The sequence below is a fragment of the Physeter macrocephalus genome, chromosome 2 (genome assembly GCF_002837175.3).
Source record: "Physeter macrocephalus isolate SW-GA chromosome 2, ASM283717v5, whole genome shotgun sequence".
NCBI lineage: Eukaryota > Metazoa > Chordata > Mammalia > Artiodactyla > Physeteridae > Physeter > Physeter macrocephalus.
In genome coordinates this window covers 76,958,463-76,981,176 of record NC_041215.1, presented here as the reverse complement: position 1 = coordinate 76,981,176, position 22,714 = coordinate 76,958,463, and the positions used below count along the sequence as shown (strand labels likewise).

The window sequence follows — 22,714 nt, the reverse complement described above, 5'->3', positions numbered from 1 at the left end:
AGACCTTTTCTGGAAAATACTGGAGAATATGCTATGCAGATAATAAAAAGGAGGACTGGACATGGCTGCTGGGGTGTTTGGCTAGGAGTCTCAGAAGTTACATCTCAAAATTTAAAATTATTGCAATCTTTTTTACAACTTCTGTTTGTGGTTTCTTCTTCTTCCCCAGGGTCACATACCATCTGGTAAACATAGCAGCTGAAGACCCTGCTGGGTTTCTGTTCTATGTGTAGTACCAAGTCTCTGTCAAAGTAAACTTCGTGGCTATATGTCTGTAACGAAAACACAGGCAAATGGAATCTCCTCTTCACATAATCATATTCACTAATGGGTCATTAAAATGTCACAGCGTCTATGCTAGGGATGTTCAAATATACACTTGGAGGCAAAATAGCTGCCAGAAATAGTTTATTTTTCATTATTTGTGGATATGCAGACGACTTATGAGAAAAGCATTACACAAAATGTTGAGAATGAAAAGAGCCCTGGACTTAGGAGTCTGAACACCCAGATTCTATTGCCACTATTTCACTTGTGACCTTGAGCAAGTTGCTAAATCTTTCAGGTTCTCCATTGATAAAACAATGACTGGGTAAAGTAACAACTACTGTTCTTTATAACTTTTATATTCTATAATACTTAGAAGAGCAGACAAACGCTTCCAACAGTGCTTGAAAACCCTACGTGCTTAGAGTTGTCTCTATTAAATAACTGTGGGGATTCGATACAGTATATTTTTATTTTTTAAAACATTACCAAACTTATAAAATGGGTGAAAACTAGACTATGGTAAGGAAATAGACAGCATGTCTCATGAAAAAAGCATAAAGCTTTATCTTTAAAGCCATTGGTAAGGAGGCATCCTCTACTCCCTAGAGGAGAAAGTCTAAAGAAGTACTCATTTTGTCCTGCATGTACGATGATAACCTCTTCCATGTGGTCACTGGTATAGGTGAACCTGGACTGACATGAACACAGTAACATCTGTTCCAATAAATGTCACCTATAAAGGAAACTCTTACAACTTTGTATTCCATGGACTCTACTCACCACATCCCATGACTCCACGAGTGGAATGCTTTTAAGTAAAGTTCCATATTCATTACAGTGGAAATCCAGGTGAGCTTTTCCTTCAGCATCTATTTGAGTAACAGCTACCACAGAAAGCAAATCTAACTCATCTTCATAGTCCACAATTTTGAAAGTCTTGGGGAATAGATGATATGGCAAAAGAAAAGAGGGGTAAAATCCAGTTAGGATTATTTCTACATTTGTGGCTTAACTATTATTTATAAAAATATGTAGAAAGAAAAATGAATGGGTGGGAGCATAGACAGAAATGTGTTTCCACTTGTCTGCCTAGTAAAACATCAGTCTCAAGATTTTTAAGACTCAAGAAGTATCCTACAGATTTTGATGAACACAACCAAGTCTACGTAGATCTCAGCCAAAGTATAACTGAAATTCTCTATTATGACAGCAAGCCAGAGTGTCTCCAAATTTGAAAGAGGTATTCAACTGCTGACACTGATAGGTGTGTTCACTGGTTTCCAGATAGGACTAAATATATGAAACTCAGTTCTGAAACTTGACTGCCCACTGTGCTCGGAAGGTTCTCATACCAGAAAAACACAAGTCATTTCAAGAAGAACTGATAGCCCATCATATACTATTTATGACCCTATTTGCCATCCTTTTTTAAAAAAACCTTTTCTTAGGGAATTCCCTGGTGGTCCAGTGGTTAGGACTCAACGCTTTCCATCCCTGGTCGGGGAACTAAGATCCTGCAAGCCACGTGGTGCAGAAAAAAAACCTTTTTGGTTCCCTGAAGAAAGCAAAAATGGCTGCTTATACTTGAGGGAGAATATTAGGAACAGAAATCCAACCCACACAACAGGAATGGGATAAGAGACATTAGTTAGAAATGATTAATGATGGTAAAGACATTAAGAGAGAAAAATCTAACCCCAGAACTCTGTCTCAAGGAAGAAAACCTGGGACTCCAACAGCCTCATGGGGAAGCAGATCTATGCTCACCCATCCAGGGATGGCACATCTTGACAGGCACAGCAAGTTTCTCTTAATCACCAAATACTAAACCTTCACTCACATTTGGTCAAACTGCTTTTTAATCCATTTACATTTTCTGCCTTTACCACCTATGACATAAAAATTTATGTAGATTTACTACCAGTGATTCCTTTTAATTTACTTTTTGCCTTAATCTTACCTTGGGCAAACTTCAAACGGTGACTTCTTGCCTGAGTGTCAGTAATTTTATAGATTTTAGTCACAACCCCTTTCAACTTTTTCTTTACAGGTGAAAAGTCTTTGTTTTCTAATCTCACAATGTAGAGTATCTTTCTCTTTGCTACTACCTTCTCCCCTCTTAAGTGTTCTTGCCACATTTTGGTAAATTTGGTATGTTTTTCTTGAATACAGTTTTACATACAGGGTAGGAAGCTTTCTGCTTTGTTCTCAATGGTTCAAAAGAATAAATATATATTTGGTTCAAAAGAATATATGTTTTTTCTTTTTTGAGAGTAGCCACATACTGTGTCACCTCCAACCTATTTTGAAAGATTTTCAAAAACTATCCTTAGAGGGCTACTCAATATTTTTACCTAGAAATGGTCATATGAACTATATAGTTATAGTGTCTAAAGGGATTCAGTATTTACACAAAGGCTATATATTTGAAGTATGAACACTTTGAGTTGATTTCGTAAGTAATTCCAGTGCTTTTTTTTTAAAGAAAAGGATAAAAATGTATTAGCTTAGTGACTGGCAATGTCAAGTTGAGGCCAAAGGCTGAACTGATTTACCACACCCTTACACCCTCCTCCTCTGGCTCATGAACATTAACAAATACATCTATGTCTAGTAAGTGAAAAACAAGGCAAAAGCCATAGTCATCAAGATATAACTCAATCATTTTCTATTAAGAGATTTCCCTAGGAAGTGTGCACATCAACAAAACAATAAGCTAATAATAGTGTTTTCAAATTATTTCGGTCCCATGAAATCTTCTGCAAACAAAATCTTAAGAATAATTCCAATATGAAAAGAGAGGAGACAGAGACACATCGGTTCAAATAGCACACACAATCCTACAGACTAAGGTTGCATGGAGCTCCTCAACCTCTACCCCAGGGCAAGTTCATACAAGCTTAGTTTATTATTTCTGGCTGAAGTAATACCTCTTGTTCTGGGTCATCATCCAGAAGGTTAAAGCTTTTTTTTACCACCCGTCCAGAAGCTGTAACAGTGGGTAAGTTTTCATTCTATCATGTGGAGAGAAATAAAAATATATGACAAGTCCTATTATGTAGTCAATGGCAAAACTGTATTAATGAATTTGTTAACTAACCAACCCTTCTCTAACATCCACAATTCTTTCCTCAACTGAGAAAATTCTGAACCAGATTTTGGATCCTCCAATTAATAAAAATACTTTATTATAGTAAAGTTTTTAATGGATAAAATACCAAAATAGAAATACAAAGGTTACAGATTTGCTACTTCACCTGCCCTTCTGATTTTTGCCTTAGTATAGTACAGCAAATAAAGAGTCGATCTGCTTTTGGAAATTTCCCTCTGCATGATTTTCTTCAGGCTCTTAATTTGTATGCTAAAGACAAAGAACCATTTGGAGTTAAAGAATGGTGCGTAATTTTTTAAAGTTTATATCTAACCTTTCTTACCCTAAGTTTGCACAATTAATTAAACCCAAAGGTTGATAATTCATCAATAAAAACTTAAAGAGAAACCCAGAAAGGAAACAGAAATAAGCAAAAGATAAAGTCAATATAATCAACTCTCTTCAAATCTCATAGATATTATACATGGGGCTAAGACTAGCTACCCATGTAGACAAAATGAACAGACTTTTATAGGACTGTGCTTTTCTTTTCTGCCACACTAAAAGATAAATACATTTGCATATTATATAGAAAGACAGTGATATACAAAGGATTTTAAAGTACTCCTGACTTACTTTGTTCTTCTCCCTGTTGGCCAAAATGACAAAATCTTCAGAGATCTGATGCTGGGCACTATTATTTTCTACTTCACTTAGCTTTAAAACTCTGAAAAGGTAAAAAGGATTCTAAGAACCTAAGACCTCAACACACCATCAAAATGTCGAAGTTGAACTACTGAAAAGAAACTTAACAAATGAAAATTATAGTTACAACACTGAGTTAGTTCTCTTCTCCTCCCGATTAGTCCAAAATATTAATGTCTGATAACTTAAGTGTCCATAAATTTCTTCAAATTTAGAGATTCTGTTAAACAGAAAAACAGGATATGTGACAACAGGTGCTACTGAAGTAGGTAATGCAGCAGTTTGCTGAGGCTTACACTATCTTCCAAACTGGCTTAATAAAAGTTACTCTAAAAAACCTCCTCTCTACCATCCTGCAGCAGGTCTTCAACATTTCAGCTTTAACAATGGCATTATAATAGATATTTACATTTTTATTTCTGAAGATAGAATGAGGTATCAATGAACAACACTCAGTTAAATATAGACTTGATTAACAACTAAGTTCTAAACCAAGAGTTTTCTCTATTACAGTAGAGTAATATTTTAAAACTGCAAATGACTTAATACTTTTCTTTTTTCTTAAGGTTATATTTAAAGATTTGGGTTTTCTGAGTGCAAATGACCTCACGGATCAAGCTTATTAAGCAAGTGAAAGTAAAAGAATTTTCTCACCACCTACAGAAATCTGTTCACAGCATTAACAAGCATCAAAAGCACAATGTCCTCAAAGCTTAAAGTCTCCAATGCAGGCAAAGAGAACAGCAGGGAGAAGCAGCCACTGTGGCCAGAGAGAGCTGGAGGTCTTAGAGTTTGCCAGAGACAAAGAAATCAGATTACATTTTAAATTCCTTAATTAGTTATCTTAATTAGTGCCAATATTTAAGAGTGCCTATCTTTTAAAACCTAGCAAAAGGGCACACACTCTTTGTGGACCTTATTTTCTTAAACTCAAACTAATATAAAAGATGTGTGGTAACAAACATTAAGAGTAAGGTTTATTAAAGCTGACCATACTTTTTATGACTTTTTATAAAAGTTCATAATCTTTTTTCATTAAGTCCCTTCATCCTCCTTATAACTGATTCAGAGTAGACTAATTATCATGAAGCATACAAAATAAAGAATGCAGACACTACTCTTCTTATTCAACAAATACTTACTGAGCACCTACTCTGTACTAAGACCTATGCTCAGTGCCAGGGTTACAGGTGTCAACAAGACAGACTCTTTCCCTGTCATGGAGCTCATGATTCCCAACCTAGATACTCAAACAGATAATCCACAAATAATTAATTTAAATTGCTCTAAGTGCTACAGAAGATTACATAGTGGGTAGAGTGAAAATATGATGGGGCAGCTAATCTAATGAAGGGTGCCAGGGAAGCACTCTTTGAAAAAGGGACATTTAAAGGGGCATAAAATATGAATAGAAATTAGGCAAAACAGGTAGGGGAAACAGACTTCAAATAGAGGGAACAGGTCCTCAGCTTTGTGAAAAGACAGCATGACTGAAGTAAACTGAGTGGGAGGAATCTTTTAGACCAGCTAAGTATGTTGGTCTTTATCTGAAGTGCAATAGGAGGTCATAATAAGGTTAAAGCAGAATTCACTTGGTTAGGTTTTTGTGTTTGTTAATGTTTCTAAAAATCACTCTAGCTGCTGAGAAGAAAACAGACTTAAAGAGTAAAAAGTAGATTCTTGGAGTCCTGTAAGAAGGCAACTATTATAGTCTAGGCTAGTGATGACAATGGTCTGACCAAGGTGGTGACAGTGGCCAAGAGCAGAAAGAGGCAGATTTAAGAAATGTTTAGTAGCAAAATAAACTGGATTGATGGGATATATGGTGCGTGTGTGTGTGTGTGTGTGTGTGTGTGAGAGAGAGAGAGAGAGAGAGAGAGAATGCAAGTGAGTGTTTAAGTACACGTATACTGATGAAAGACAAGAAGGTAAGAAAGTGTCAAGAATTATTCCAGACTTATGACATAAGCTTAGATGAAAGGTTTGTGCTAAGAGAAATTTTGGAGTTTTGGTGTACACATGATCTTTAAAGCCAAGGGAATAAACAGGAGAATCAAGCAGAAAGGGAACGAAGAGTGAGAAAAGAGGGTCTAAGTCCTGAGGACTTAAGGTCTGAGTAGAAGAGGAAGAACGTGAATGGATACTAAGAAAGACAGATCAGAGAGGGAAGAAAATATTCAGGAGCACTGTGGTGTCAGGGAAGCCAAATGAAGAGTGTTTCAAGGAAGGAGAGGTCAACTGTGTGGAAGATGTGGGTAAACTAAATACAACAAGAGTTACTTCAAACAACCTGCTGCTTCTCCAGCAGTAAGGCTGTCTTTTAGAAAAAAAGATAAATCATCTCTCTCATTAATCCTGGAGAATCAATTAAGACCTGATGAGGATGAACCAATATGTAATCTCCTTTTCCTCACACATCATCTATATATCATCTATCATCCAACAAAGAACTTGCTCAAATGTAATATTAACAAACAGTAATGATGAGGTTGAAAGAATAAAGTCAGGTTTTCTAGATGCCATTCTCTGAGGAAGCACCCTACAACAAGCTAATTATTTCCACAATTTGCTCAGTAGTTAGCTGGCAAAAATAAAGATGCCAATAAATACTACCAAAGGCTACTTTTAACTTTAAAGTAACTAAGGAAAATACTCACTTGACCTGATTTGGGCCAACATGTATTATTCTACCAGAAGCATCAGGATGGAAATAGATCCAGTCAGATTCTAGAGAACAACACTCCATTTCTTGGACCCCGTTTTTTGCCTGAAGTTGGAACAAAATATTGAAAATAAAAATTAAGGAAAAATAAAATAATTTTTCAAATCCAGCATCAGTGATAGATCAGTAAGTCAAAAGTAAAGGAAGAGAAAACATTAACCAGCTGAACTGGGATGTGTATTAGGGCTGAATTAGGACACTCAAACTTGAGAAATCCAAGAACACTTAAATTCAGAAATTTCATAGATGCACCATGCACTATATATTATAGCTCACAAATAATAAGTTACCATATCTCAAGCACCTAATGTATGTCTGGCACTGCATTAGATGTTTTATACTCATTATTTCTTCTGATCTCAGCAATACTTGAAGCATATATTGCTATCCCCATCTTATGGAGGAGGAAACTGATGCACAAAGAGGATAAATCATTTGCTTAGTATTCTGCACCGACTAAACAGCAGATTAGGCTCCAAAGTCCATGGATTTTCCATTATTTAACTCTGCCATAATTATGTACATGCAGTCCCCCACAACATCCTTCTCCCTTCCGTACCCTCAACAAACTGTCAATCAGAAGAGTAGATAGCGCAAAAATAAACATGCAACCAAACAGGTCATATAATCTCCTTGCAAAAGTCAGATGTTAAACTCTAATGCTGAGGAAACGGTCTAATACTGCTTAGCACTTAAGGTAAGTAGAGAGATTGATTTCATAGTAGTATATTTAGACATTAAAATAAAGAAAAAGATGCCTCCATATGTGATCACATATGAATAAATGTTTTACCACCTTACACACAGGAGCTCTGGGGACTAATACCAGCATGGATACATTAACTTCACTGGCTTTACTCAAGTCATTTAACTTAATTTTTCCAATGTAAAATGAAATGATGTCATCTTTCCTATTAGATACTCATAAAAGTTTCTGACATATAAAATCTTTAATTCCATTAGCATATACTGACAGGACACTATGTTTAAGGTATCACACTAGGCACTAAACATAATCCTTGTCATCAAGAAGCTCATATTCAAGAAGGGAGATAGAAACAGAAATAGAATAAGGCAGTGTAGAAAACAAAGTGGTCAAGCTATGCACAGGATATTACCAAGCATCCAACCCAGGTAAGCAGAATTTCAGGAACCTGAACTCTGCCTTGAAATGAGAATAAAGTGGCTAGAAAGAAGAGACAGCAAAATCAAAAGCACAGAAGTGTTGATCCATTTAGCATGTATATGCACAAACACGAGTAGCAGATAAAATTAAATTGAGAAGTAGAGTGTCCAGCCATGAGACTGGAGAGGTAGGCTGGGGTTACATCACAAGTGCTTTGAATGCCATGCTTTTTCAAAAATTGGAATTTAACACATTTTAGGTATCAAATTAGCACATGCATTTTAATTTTTCAAGAATTTTTATAAGTATCCTAACGATTTCTAATAGAAATGGTGGTATTACTGCATTTTACATATAAGAAAATCAATACAATTAAACATCTTGGTTGCAACCACTAAAACAATGTGTACAATTTGGCATTAGCTCCAAATGCTCCTTTGTTTAATATAAAACTTTTTTATGCTGTGTGTGTATGTATGTGTGTGTGTGTATATATATATACGTATATATATATATATTTATATATACACACATATATACACACACACACACACACACACACACACACATATATATATACAAAAAAAAACCAAACCCTTATCTTTCTTTCTTTAGGAGACTATTCTCTTTATTATAATATCTAAATACAACATGCAAAAGAAACATTATCTCTCTTTGTGTTAAATACTAGGCAGCATTATTATCAGCTTCTGTAGTTTTTATTATTTGCTCAAATGCTAGTTTAAAGCTCAGTTTAATAGAAAGCTATGAATATTTTCTGAATTCTTCAGTTTGCCTACATATATGTTTTTGGGTTATCTAATTTTCTGACTGACAGGTGGGGAGGTAATGCACATATGCATCATTAAGGTAATAACACTTCAACAAAGTTGTCCAGCAAAAGGACTGAAAACTCCCCTGGATTTAGAAATTATTTATGAATATGTTGAACTAAGATCTAGCTAAATGTTATAATCAGTAATCATACAAGGAGAATACTTTGACAGGCATGCTTGATGTAGATGTTGAAGGCCATTTTGTACACACACATAAAAGAATATGTATTATCAGTTCTTATATAAGAAGAATATGTACTAAATGTCTAGAATGTGAACTGTGCAGGGTTTGACTAGATAGAAAAGTTCAGCAAAAAAGAGATGTGACAGGTCCTGGTGGCTGAAGGATGTCCACTGCTGGGAGGTGAATAATCAAACCACAGACTTGCGGGAAACAGTCCCCGTTTGTAAAAGAGGATGTCACTGGGCTGGGCCAAACAGGAGCTCCCACATGTGATAGGTTAATGAGAAAATAGAAGGGAAGAATGCTCCTGCAAAAAGACAAAAAAAAAAAAAAAAAAAACAAAAACAAAAACTAGAACACACTATACACCATGTTCCCTGGTGGCCATGACACCAAAGGAAATAGATAAATGGACCCAAGACTGTGTACATGTTCGGTGTGGTGAAAGGTGACCTGTGACTCTCAAAGCCACTGGGTCCAACAGTGACTGATGGAGAAAGATTCTGGAAGAGAAGGGTGTGGAATAAGCTGAGTCTGCCTCAGCAAAAGTTCATTTGATGTATCAAGAGGCTCCAGAAATAAACTAAACTAAATCAGCAATATAAAACAAAGATAGAACCCCCCTCCTCTGTGCACTCCCTCTTGCACTCATCTCAATCAGTGTACTTAACGGACTGCATCTTATTTCCCTACACATTTGCTTTCTTTTGAGAGTGTAAGCAACTTGTGGGAAGGGAATGTGTCCCCAGCCAAGTCTGGCACACAGTAGGCCCTCAATAATGTTTATTAAATGATAAATCAATGCCTAAGTCATTTTAAAAAAGAAAAAAAAGAAAAATTAACTCAAGAGGTAATTTTTTGTCTATTGTCTTGCCATATACCCTTTCTTTCTATTCTGCCATATATAACTTTAAAATATCCTTGAAAACTCAAAGTGTTTCAGTGTTTATACTGTGACCAACAGAGTTCTATCTGGTTCTGCTCTGGAAAGCCAAGAGCAACAAACCATGAAGAAGCAGAACCAGCTACACATTCCACCAGTAATTTCAGAGGCAGCCGGAATACATTCCATCAACGATTCCCACTATGCAGCTTCAGAGATGTTTAAATGGGATCAAGGAGATGGTAAGGAAAAAAAAACTAATAAATCTTTGGTGCCCTGAGAATTTTCAAATGTTAATGTTTCAAATTCTGGGTAGCACATACAAGTGTTTGCTATATTCTTTGTACTCTCCTGTACTTTACGTTGTTTACAAATTATTAATACTAACAAATAAAAAAGTAATTCTTAGGAATGCGGACCTCTTAGAGAAGTAGAGAATAAAGAATTTCTGATATAAATTTACTACTGAAGTCTGACCACCTTGATTTACCAAGGAATTGTCCTTTAGGGCACAAATATGGAAAACTCCTTTTTGTTTCTTCTTATTAGGTGTGATGATGTAGTGCCAAGGATGGCCTCCAATCTGAAAAGCATTCTCCAGGGAGGACACCTCAAAGAGCAGTGGTGGTGTATCTGCAGAGATGGGCAAAAGGAATGTATTAGCTTCTTTATTCTGGTAGCCTTGGAACATTCATTAACTGAACTCAACCTTTCTTTGCAAGCATCATCTATGAACTTCCACTAATGAAAAATTACTATGCTCAAGGAAAGAAAATACAATCAGGAAAGAGGCTTATTGCTTATTTCTATAGTCTTAAGAAAAGAAAAAGCTGGTAGGAAACAACTGTTAGGTTATGAGTCAACTTTCTAGACATCTGTTTTCAGGATATGTGTGACATGCAGCTGGATAGAGATAAAAAATGGGCTGAAGGTGCTTACGATGGCAAAAATGACAAAGTATACCTAACAAAAGCAGCTGCCATTTAATAAGCACCTGCTATCTACAAGGCTTGGTTAGATACTATTTCCATCTCTCGTAACAATCCAACAAGGTATTAGGTCTAATACTTCCTTCAAATGTGAGGAAGAGAACCTTCATATTCTAGACTAACAGGTTATATTTAGCAAACTTTACAAAAGAAGTGTTGCTTAAGATTTCCAGTTCAGAAATAATGAAAAGTAACCACTTAGGATGGGTCCTGTTACAGTGGAAGCTTTATCAAAGGATAGCCACTACTACTAGTATAATCATTAGACAAGTTAATTTTAAGGTAGTTTAGATACATCCAGTCAGTCACTGTCTGTTGGAGACTGACAACACAAAAGAACTATCTGTTAATGCTTCCTAGTCGTCTTCTTTGATGACCATTAATTTTATATACAGCATAACAGACTTACTTTTGGAGACATGTAGAAATGGAAGATAGTGCTGCTTATGAAGACCAGAATTCCTTTGGAGCAGCCCTTCTGAAATACCACATGGTCTGTTTGTGAAGGTGACTAATCAGAGTCCTTTGTTTATGCCTCTAACTTGAAAGTTTAATCTTTGGCTTATGAGGCCACCACTGTCAGTAAAGGGACTTGTCTTAGGGAGACCATTCACTCAAAAAATCACATGTTACATACAGAAGTGTGTGCCTTATTAGGTTTCTTCATAAGGGCAATTTACTACTTAAAGCTATACAAAAGAGAACAACAAATAATGAAAAGTGAGTTCACAAACTGACAATGTTGAGGAGAAAGAAGAGATAGGTATAAACATATCAAGTATATTTAAAGTACCTTTTATTTTAAACCTTTTAAGAGAAGGGTAATACTCTTAATATATAAAGAAATCTTTTTTAAGTAATAAAAAAATTATGGACACCCCAATAGAAAAATGGGCAAAGGACATCAGTCGGTAAATTGTGAAAGATACATAAACATCATGTGTGATAATATGGTGGCTACCAAATGATGGTGGATGAGGAAAAGAAGAATTATAAAGAGAAAAAATTACAATTAGAGTTTGAATTTGGGTTTAAAAATTTAAGTAGGTATGTTGTAGAGAATATAAAATAGGAATTCAAACTAGAAAAAAAAATCACTGCAAAAATATGTATTTAAAAAGAAATACTTTTCCCAGTAGTTGCTAAAAATCGCCCAAAAGCTGCAACAGGACTCTGTTCACCACAACCCTGGTGGGTCCCCATTAGCCCCAAGAGCCCAAATTTTGATCTCTAATACTATTCTCAATTGAAAGGGCCTAGGAGTTCTCAGAGAATGGCTGATTCCATGTCTTGTGATGAGGAAATTTTAGGATCATTAATAATTACAGGAACATTCTTATACTATTTATAATCACAGAAAATTTAAAACAACCTAAATGTCCATTGTAAACTGGTTAAATAAATTTACAGTTCATGCATATAATGGTACATAAGTCGAGATCTTAAAACCTTGAGGAGCTTAGCGTGTGCACACATACACACAGAACCACTCTTTGGCAAAGGTAATATAAGTACTGCATTCAAAAACCATCAGAAGAAATATAATGAAAACTAAGTTTTCCTTCCATCTGTATCCCTCAAAGATAACTACTATTTATCAGTTTTCTGTGTGCCCTTCCAGATATTTCAAGCAATCCTAAAGGCATACACTCATATATCTATACTTTTAATATATGCATATGAATACTTAACACAAATGAGGTTTTTTATATATAGTTTTGCACTCCTTTTTTTACTTTCTAATATATATTGGAAACTTCTCTATACCAGTGCAAAAAGAATTCCTGTTTCTTTTTAACAATTAAGTTTATGACATAGCCAAACAATGAAAGAATACTAATGTCACCTATCAATGTATCAATATACATTGTTTCCAATCTTTTGCTGTTAGAAACAATGTTGTAACTGTACATTTGTCATTTTGTACACATGTGAATGTATCTGGGATAAATTCCTAAAAATGGAATTGCTCAAGGAATATATGCATTTAAAATTTTGAAACATACTGACAAATTGTCCTCCGCAAGGGACTCCAATAATAAAGTGCCTCTTCTATACTTTCACCAACTCTGTTACCTAACTTTTTGATATTTGAGAATCTGCAAAGAAGTATCTTATGACAGTGTTAACTTGCGCTTCTCTTATCAGTGACGTTGAGCTTTGTCCTCCCCAAATATCCTTTGCTCATTTTGTTGTTGTTGTTGTTGTAGTCACTTCTTCTTACTGGTCTGTAGAACTCATATATAAGGAGGAAATTACCCCTTTACAGTGTATGTTGCAAATATTTCCCCTTTGTTGTTTGATTTTTGAGTTGGTTTATGTGTGTGCTTTTGTTTTTATTTTTGTTTTTTTACCTTGCAGCACTTTATTTTTATGTAGCCAAATTTATCAATCCCTTCTTTAATGGCTCTGCATTTGTGTCAGAAAGCTCTTCTCAACTCTGAGATAAAAAGATTCTCTAAGTTTTCTTATAGAACTTTAAATCTTTGATCCATCTATTATTTCTTTTGATGTAAAGAGTAAGATAGAACTCCAACTTTGTTTTCATAAGACCATCTATTAAATAATCTAGATGGAAATTAATATTTGTAATACATTAACATTTAAAAGTGGGTTAGGCTACAGATATATGCAATAATATGCAATGAATCTCAAAAATAATATGGTGAGTGAAAGAAGCCAAACAAAAAAGTACATATCATATGCTTCCATTTATATGAAACTCTAGAAAACTAGAGTGAAAGAAAGCAGGTTCATTGGTTGCCTAAGGCTGGGGATGGGGAGGGAATTGACTGGAAAGGGCACAAGGGAACATTTTGGAGTGATGAAAAGATTTTAAATCTTGATTGTAGTAGTGGTTTCATGGATATAAACATTTGGCAAAACTCAAATTGTACAGTTAAAATGAGGGCATTTAAGTGCATGTAAATTATACTTCGAGTTTTTTTTTAAATTATTTTATTATTTTTTTAAAAATTATTTTATTATTTCTTTTCTTTTTTTGGTTGCACCATGTGGCTTGCAGGATTTTAGTTCCCTGACCAGGGATCGAACCTGGGCCCCCAGCAGTGGAAGCACGTAGTCCTAACCACTGGACCACCAGGGAATTGCCATTATTTATTTATTTATTTATTTATTTTTTTTTTTTAAAAGCAAGTTATGAAGGAGCATTCACAGTATGATTCTTTTTTGGTTTCAGACATATATACATTACAAGATTACCAAAAAAAAACACACTGACGTGATAACAGTTAATTCCATGCAGGAGGACTATGAGTATTTTAAACTTTCTCTATTTTATCATTATTTCTTAATTCTTCTGTAATGAAAACGAATTGCTTTGCATTTTTTTAAAAAAGTTATTTAAAGTCAAAAGGAATATTATTTTGTACAGACCTTAATGATCCTGAAAAACAAATCTGGAGAAATGAATAGGATTTCAGTCAATATAGTTTGAAAAAATACTCAAAGTTTCCAACATAGTACGCTACTTTTCTAAGCTAAATGTCCAATAATCGCTGTATTGTTTTACAATATGTGATTTCACAAATATTTTCAAATGTTATTATTTTAAAGTTGATAAAAGTGAGGCCCAGAGAGGTTAAGTTATTTGCTCACTATCATACCCACCAGTTAGTAGTGGAATTTCACTCTTACTAGTAGCAGACCAAGATTGTGATTACAAATCTAGTCTTCTCTCTACAAACAGGGACCAAAATCACAGCACAATCAAAGGCTCTATGAGCTTTCTTTATCACCCTGTTCTTTGTTTTACTTGCTTATTATCTGCATTTCAATGAGAATAATGTACCATTTGGGGAAATTCTCTTCAAAATAATACATTGTAGTTACCACTGGAGCCTGTAGTTTTAAAATTCTTAATAGATTCTTGCTAGCATATTTGTATCAAATATAGGAGGTATTGCTGAGGCTGAGTTATCACAGAACTGCCTAATTCAGCTTGTCTAAGACATCTAAAACCCCAAGTAATTTTTAGAATATTTATTTTGAGTTTCTTGGATAATGGCTATACTGGACTCTCTGTTTTTATAGTCTGTCATTTACTAATAAAAAGAACATCCCCTTTCTCACAATTAAATCTTTCATTTGTTTCTTGATCTGTTGATGATGTAATGTTAAATAGTAATAATAGAAAAAAATTAGTCTTATTTTGACCCATGTTAGAAAAAACCTTTGGAGTTTCACCTAAATATGTAATGTTTATTGGTTAGAAGTAAAAGGAAATGTCCTCAATATGATAAAGAATGATTCTTTTAAAAAAAAATATTTATTTATTTAAATTTGTTTGGTTGCCCCAGGTCTTAATTGCGGCAGGCGGGCTCCTTAGTTGTGGCATGTGGGCTCCTTAGTTGTGGCATGCAAACTCTTAGTTACAGCATGCATGTGGGATCTAGTTCCCTGACCAGGGATCGAACCTGGGCCCCCTGCATTGGGAGCTTGGAGTCTTAACCACTGTGCCACCAGGGAAGTCCCAAGAACGATTCTTAATGAACCAAGACTAAAGATAAACAAATATTAGGATAACAAAATATATTATCTTTTTAAATTTATTCATATGAGTTTTACATCTGTCTGCATTAAATAATTCTTGCATTGCTGAGATGAACTCTGGTCAGTCATGGTTTATCTAACACACATTGCTCAATTTGAGTAGCAGTTCATTTCCTTTTAATAAGCTGCTGAATTTGATAAGCTAATTAAATATAGAACATTTTTATTACATTTATAAAATTATGTATAATTTTTTGGGGGCTTTGTTGATCTTTAAGTTGGGTAAATTTCACAGAATTGTAAAATTTTAAGTTATAAAGGAACTAAGATGGTATCATTTGCTGCAACTTATTATTCTGCAGATAAGGAAATCAAGACCAGAAAGGTAAAGTAACTTGCCAAAGGTAACAGATCTCTGGCTAAGCAAGGTCCAGCATCCCCAGGCCTTTATCTAAATGAATAACAGATTTTTGTGAATGCCTATTCAAAAGCAAAGAATACTCTGCATAGGAATAAAATGAATTAATTTATAATTAAATCATGCAAAAAACATTTGGATGATTACAATTAATAGCTATTAATATGACCACTTAATTTTTAAGGTGAAGAAAGTACTATATAGTAGCCATACCTGTGATTTTAATATTACAAGGAATGCCAAAAGGAGCCTCTCCTACAGTTCCAGTAGTCCCACCCCATCTGCATGCACACCCTAAGTCAAGTTTCTGTTGCATGAACTAAAAACAAAACAAAACAAAAATGGTGGCTTTAGCACCTACTTATTTGCTGTCTGGAGAGAGAAAAAATCAAATTCACATGTATATGACAGAAGAAATGTCTTTATTTATTCAAGGGCCTTTTTGTTTATCTTCCCACCCCTCTTTTAAAGGTTACTTTGTCCTTCTGCATTTGTACAGTTTTGTAGAGTTGAAATCTACACAGTGCCTTACTTTAAAAACATCTCATTAAAAAATTCATACCTCAGTCCTACCAAGGGGGGAAAGTGGAGAGGGGGTGGTGGTGTGATGAATTGGGAGATTGGGATTGACATGTATACACTAATATGTATTAAATGGATAACTACTAAGAACCTGCTGTATAAAAAAATAAATAAAATAAAATTCAAAAAAAAAATTCATACCTCAGTCCAAATCTCAAGTTAATTTCAATATGGCAAATTTCAGTTTTCTCTACCTGTTCAGTGATGGCTTGGAAGCTATAAAGTCTGACCAGTCCCGAGCTGTACATCACAATCAGTATTCCATGAGACAAGGTGGCATCTGTTACGCTCCCGAAAATCTGAGGGGAAAGGTAGATATCACCTGAGAAAAGACCAGAAGGCCAGTCTTCTGAGTTTCACAGTGGTTTGTGCATCTGTTTAATATTCAGGCCACCACTACAAAACTGCTGCCTAACATTATAACTTAATTATAATTTAGAAACTGGAAGCTAAGGTGTTATTAGGGGAGAGTGGTAAGCCACTGGGGTCTCAAACTGAAGCACTAATGGGAGTGTAACACATACCCCTCAAAATGATGCAGCAGCATACATTTGCTTCACAGTTTTGTCAATATCTTTTAATAACAAATCCTTTTCCTCATGGACATAGGTGTAAACTGAGTCCATTTAATTCTACCATGCAGGATATGCATGGCAGAATAAATACAAGGACCTATTCTCCATAAAATGTTATTTATAAAGGGACATTTTTTAGCTGGAGGTGAAAAGATTGGGTCTAAGAAAATAATTCTAATAAAAAATAGCCAACTCGAGAATTTTATCATTACCTTGTTCTTTAAATATCTAATACTGTTAAAACCGAACATGTTAAAAACCAAATACATACAGAAACATTTAGCCTAGCTGAGCGAGAAGCTTTGGCTCATTGTTCCCTTTCTGTCTCTGTTCTATGCACAGGATCCTGTCATGATGCTCCACAGAACTCTAAAAAGAACTTGAGTCTGTGCCTATTTTAATATTTAACAAAAGCCAACTAACATAAACAAATATTCATAGCAATGAAAGAACAAGTACCCCCGCTAGCCACAACTAGAGAAAGCCTGTGTGCAGAAACGAAGACCCAACGCAGCCAAAAATAAATAAATAAAAAAGAAAGAAAGAACAAGTAGAAATTAAGTGAAAATCTGTTTCTGTTTCTACTCAAGACAAATCATTTAGTAAAGATTTACTACCCCAACAAATAGCTTAAAGTACATTCTGAGCCTGGCCCCTAGGTAGTCTTATTATGCATGGTAAGTGAAAGATATACTTCAATTTCAAATAACTGTAATCAAAATCAAATCCCTCAAATGATTATCTCGAACATGTAAGAATAAATAGAAACAATTTATGACTTTGCTAAGTGTTCATTCCTATTATAGACTGTAATAAGTATACACAATTACTTAATCCACAAGCACAAAGAGAACAATTACATTTATGAGCTGTGCTTTTTGTCATCTCTTAAAAGGATAATCATGGTTTGCTTTGCTCTTGACTAGCCTATGACTTTTTATTCCCTGATCCTCATTCCCCACTTTGAAAGGAGGATTTGTTTAATTCAAATGTATTTTCAAAGGATGAGTGCTGTAATAAAGTAGCCACTCATTTTAAAATTTGGTTTAATCTCTGGAGTCAAATCTAAGTTCAAATTCCAGCGTCTCCATTTACTACCTTTAGGATTTTGGTAGCTGCTTAACCTCCTAGTTAAATACTTTATATGTTACGCTATTATTATATGTCGTAAAATATTCAAAGTGCCTGATACAAAACGAACAATTAATAAATAATTAATTCTTTAGTCTTTATGCAGTTTAGTATATTATGCTTATATAAAATTTTTAAAATACATTCATCTTGTTTGCTTATAAGTATTAGTGGACCCTCAAGACCTGGCCTCAATAATGCTTCAGGTGCTTAATTAAAGACTAGTAGAATAGACCAATAAATAACTATTCACCCAGACTAAGTAACAATTTTTTTAAGGGAAACTAGCAAACTATTGATTCTTTTACCCAAAGGAAATATGTCCTTTCTTTCTTCCCAAATAACCACCCCACAAATCAAGAACAATGGCAACAACAATTAAACCCAACACTGAATGAGTTGAAGAACTTACATATTTAATTACAAGACTTGCTTATATACCATAAAACAAGTTTTAGATCTATACTTTGCAATTAAAATGAGGCACTTGGTTGCAGCTTTTTACCTTTCTTTATGATCATTCTTAGCAAGCTCTGGAATATTCCCAATGAAAAAAAATATTTTACTCATTTCATAATTTTATAGAACAGTGGTTTGTTAATGACTGGTACTCAACACTATCCACTTGAGAAACATAAAAACATGCAGAAAGGGAGTTCCTTGGTGGCGCAGTGGTTAAGAATCCTCCTGCCAATGCGGCGGACACAGGTTCGATCCTTGGTCCGGGAAGATCCCACATGCCATGAAGCAACTAAGCCCATGCGCCACAGCTGAGCCTGTGCTCTAGAGCCCGCACGCCACAACTACTGAAGCCCACGTGCCTAGGCCCGTGCTCCACAACAAGAGAAGCCACCGCAATGAGAAGCCCACACACTGCAATGAAGAGTAGCCCCCAACACAACTAGAGAAAGCCCATGCACAGCAACGAAGACCCAAAGCAGCCAAGAATAACTAACTAACTATAAATAAATAAATAACTATAAATAAATAAATAAACATGTAGAAAGATGAGGGACTATTACACTCTCTTCCCACATCAAATGTTCTCATGTATTTTGATATGAAATAAACTAAATCAGCAAGCTTTGTACAGTCAAGGGAACATTTCCAATCCAAACACCTAATAAATAATTAAACAATGATATTACATCTTATTGTCAAAAAATTAATATTACAGTTAAATCAGAAATGAGTTCCTACCTTTTTGTTGATCTCCAGAATCCCTATGAGTGAAAAAGGTAGCACATGGAACACTGCAAGGTACAGCAAAACAGGCTGTTGAATGCCTGCCTAAAAGGAAAGACTAAAATCATAGGCAGCTCTCAAGAGTATTTTTAAACTGCTGTTTTCCTAGTGGTTACCAGTGGGGAAAGGGAAGTGGGGGAGGGGCAATATAGGGGTAAGGGATTACGAGGTACAAACTATTATGTATAAGACAAACTACAAGGATATATTGTACAACACGGGGAATAAAGCCAATATTTTATAAGAACTATAAATGGAGTTTAACCTTTACAAATCATGAATCACTATATTGTACATCTATAACATATCATACATCAACTATACTTCTATAAAAAGTTTTTAAATTAAAAAAATAAAAACGCTGTTTTCATGAATTAAAAACATTCCTCGGGCTTCCCTGGTGGCGCAGTGGTTGAGAGTTCGCCTGCCGATGCAGGGGACACGGGTTCGTGCCCCGGTCTGGAAAGATCCCACATGCCGCAGAGCGGCTGGGCCCGTGAGCCATGGTCGCTGAGCCTGTGCGTCCGGAGCCTGTGCTCCGCAGCGGGGGAGGCCGCAACGGTGAGAGGCCCGCGTACCGCAAACAAACAAACAAACATTCCTCTATCTATATTGCAAAGTTACTTAAACAGGAAGGCCTGCATGTTCAAAATATGTCCACTAAACCTTTAGCCCTTCAGATACTACAAACTGCATATACACACAAAAATCTATAGAAGCAAGCATAATAGTAAACATTTCTTAACAACAAAATATATTTTACAAAAACATACTTTATACACTGTATAACAAAACATATTTATATACTATATAATAGATTATAATATAAATTAATATATTGTATTATATTATTATACAACATAATTTATATTGTGAATTGGAATTCTAATAATCAAGGGCCTAATCAAAAGACAGAGTTATCATGGTCATATCATTTACCATTACAAAACAGTATTACACTGACATGAGAAAATAGAAATAGAAAAAAGTATCAACAATTAAAACTCGAGTGATTTCTCTGCTTGAAGAAGATAGCTCCTTTACTCTGAAGAATAAGGTTCAGATTTCTTTCCATTATGGAATATAAAATAATCTGTGGTACTTCCCCAGAGAGGCTTGAAGGGAATTGCCTAAATTTGTGGTAAACAACTTTTATAGCATGCTTCAGAAATCAAAGATCATTAGTTCTTTCATAACAAATTTTCAGACAAATTCCTCTGGAAACAAATTCTTTATTTTATTGAATGTTTAAAGATGTCTACCTGCTGGGCCAATGCTGAGCCTTTGTTCTGAGCTGACTTGACTGCAATGACTTCTTGAGGAGTGTCCCAGCTCAAGTATCTTTTAAAAGAATAAAAAGAAATTTATTCATTTGGGTCAATTTCCTTATACTTAAAATAAAAATATAATAGATATTTTATAAGTGAACAATTTTTCAGTTACTTAAATTATAAAAGCAAAGCAGTTTATTTTAAAAACAAATAACTAAAAGAATTCCCTTAGATCCTTATATACATTTATTCCTATTTTTAAATATATATAATTTTAATCCTTCTAGAGTCTCAGCGAATAAAAATTATGTTTGATCTGTCAGTATTCAAACTTAAAAAACAAAAAACCATTCCTGACTTAAGATGGAAGTTACAAAAAGCACTGAAAATGTTACATTCACATTTTGCATGTACATATTCATTCCAAAAATTTATATCTAATTTATAAAATTACTAGTTAAAAATTAACATTTAGATTATATAACGTAGGTAATTTAACTGCAACAGACCAGCCTTCAGAAAAATCTACCATAAAATACATCCTACATATAAAATACTACTTGTAACACGTAAATTGTTTTAAGAAAGGGTATCTGCCAACTACTAGAGGTTAGTTACTTATGAGGAATACAAAGATAAATGATAAAGGGTCTCTGTCCTCAGATCTTCAAAAGTAGTCATGAGGAAAGAAAAACAGAATAGGTTTTTAAACTGAGATCCATGCATACAATGGAAAACTTAAAAAAAAAAATCTTGAAATATCCTGGGCCACAAGTCTCAATTTTTCATAATAAAATTTTAAATAACGAAGTCACAGTTAATACCTGAATTTGCAATATGAAGCAAGATATATTTTCTCAAGGACTTTTCCTGTAGTTGCTGATATACGAAGTAGCCAATTATGAGCAGTCAGTGCTATGAGTGAGGATTTATAATCTGATGTATTGGGAAGCATTTCTCCCTTTAAAAAAAAAATGAGGTATAAAACTGAAATTGCATGGTCATAAACAAATCTGCAGTAATCCATATCCAAAGAAAACAGCTAAAAACTTAAAGAAATAGTCAAATAAGTAAATTAAAAAAGAACTATTAATGCACAAATAATTAAGACAAGGAAAGATTAAAATCGTGAATAATTATTTTCATCATTAATTTATTAAGTGAGTTTGTTCACATAGAGTGCTTCAACAGTACCTGAAATAACTGATTACTTATTAAGTATTAATCATTAAGTATTCAACAAATGTTAGCCAATCATTATTATAATAACAACAGTAATAGGAGTACTACTGATGCTGCTGTGGTAACAATAGCAACAATAACAGTTCTTAAAACCATGTATGGGCTTCCCTGGTGGCGCAGGGTTGAGAGTCCGCCTGCCGATGCCGGGGACGCGGGGTTCATGCCCCGGTCCGGGAAGATCCCACATGCCGCGGAGCCGCCGGGCCCGTGAGCCATGGCCGCTGGGCCTGTGCGTCTGGAGCCTGTGCTCCGTGGCGGGAGAGGCTACAGCAGTGAGAGGCCCGCATACCACACACACACACACACAAAAAACACATGTATAATTGCATAAGCAATTAAGAGTTATCTGCTAGGATAGATGTTTCTTTATTCCAAGACTTGTTTTCCTTTTCATAGAAGTTAAAATGGCAAAAGAGCAAATTATCCCATTAGTCACTGTGGCTCTACTCTAACCTCAAATGAAAAGCTAAATTCCAGAATCAAGGCAGCCGAAGAAGAAAAGAGTCAGACCTAATTTTAAAGAGAACCTCTGGCTCCAATGAATTACCCCCAACAAAGGGAGAAGACAGCTGCTTGGGCGTACCTGCCACTGAGGAGTTGCCATAAAGTGGAAGACTAAGGCAGAAAGAGAAAGAGAAGTCAAGGGTTCTACTTTGATTTATAGAATAAAAAGTATGTTCTAAGAGGAAAGTTAAGAATAAGGAAGTTGAAATTACTCTTATATTGCTTGGGCTGAAGAGTGAATAGAAAAGAATGTAAGTGTAGTTATTTTATTTATACTCCTAAGATTTGTCTCCCCTTTCAAACGTTAGGGAAAGAAACAAGGTTTTTTTGTTTGTTTCTTGGGGGGGTGGGGTGTGTGTGTGTGTGTGTGTGTGTGTGTGTGTGTGTGTGTGTGTGTGTGTGTGTGTGTGTGTGTGTGTGTGTGTGTT

At 34.9% G+C, this 22,714-nt stretch overlaps 1 protein-coding gene and 1 non-coding gene across 6 annotated transcripts in view; both read right to left on the bottom strand.

Annotated features, from left to right (window-relative positions):
* DCAF17 (DDB1 and CUL4 associated factor 17) overlaps positions 1-22,714 on the bottom strand; it is a 57,569-nt gene that overhangs the window by 25,321 nt on the left and 9,534 nt on the right. For 4 of the 5 annotated variants that reach the window (XM_024122198.3, XM_055088483.1, XM_055088490.1 and 1 more), the window contains 11 exons: positions 21,365-21,501; positions 20,532-20,610; positions 19,225-19,314; positions 16,513-16,617; positions 15,950-16,055; positions 10,308-10,450; positions 6,724-6,833; positions 3,998-4,088; positions 3,201-3,284; positions 1,051-1,206; positions 180-272 (listed from right to left, as the gene is read on the bottom strand). In XM_024122198.3, coding sequence (XP_023977966.1) covers positions 180-272; positions 1,051-1,206; positions 3,201-3,284; positions 3,998-4,088; positions 6,724-6,833; positions 10,308-10,450; positions 15,950-16,055; positions 16,513-16,617; positions 19,225-19,314; positions 20,532-20,610; positions 21,365-21,501 — 1,194 coding nt within the window. Of the gene's footprint in view, positions 273-1,050; positions 1,207-3,200; positions 3,285-3,997; positions 4,089-6,723; positions 6,834-10,307; positions 10,451-15,949; positions 16,056-16,512; positions 16,618-19,224; positions 19,315-20,531; positions 20,611-21,364; positions 21,502-22,714 lie in introns of all 5 variants that reach the window. The other variant, XM_024122196.3, reaches the window with a different exon arrangement.
* TRNAG-UCC (transfer RNA glycine (anticodon UCC)) lies at positions 13,840-13,912 on the bottom strand. Its single transcript has one exon. It is a non-coding gene; the product is annotated as a tRNA-Gly (tRNA).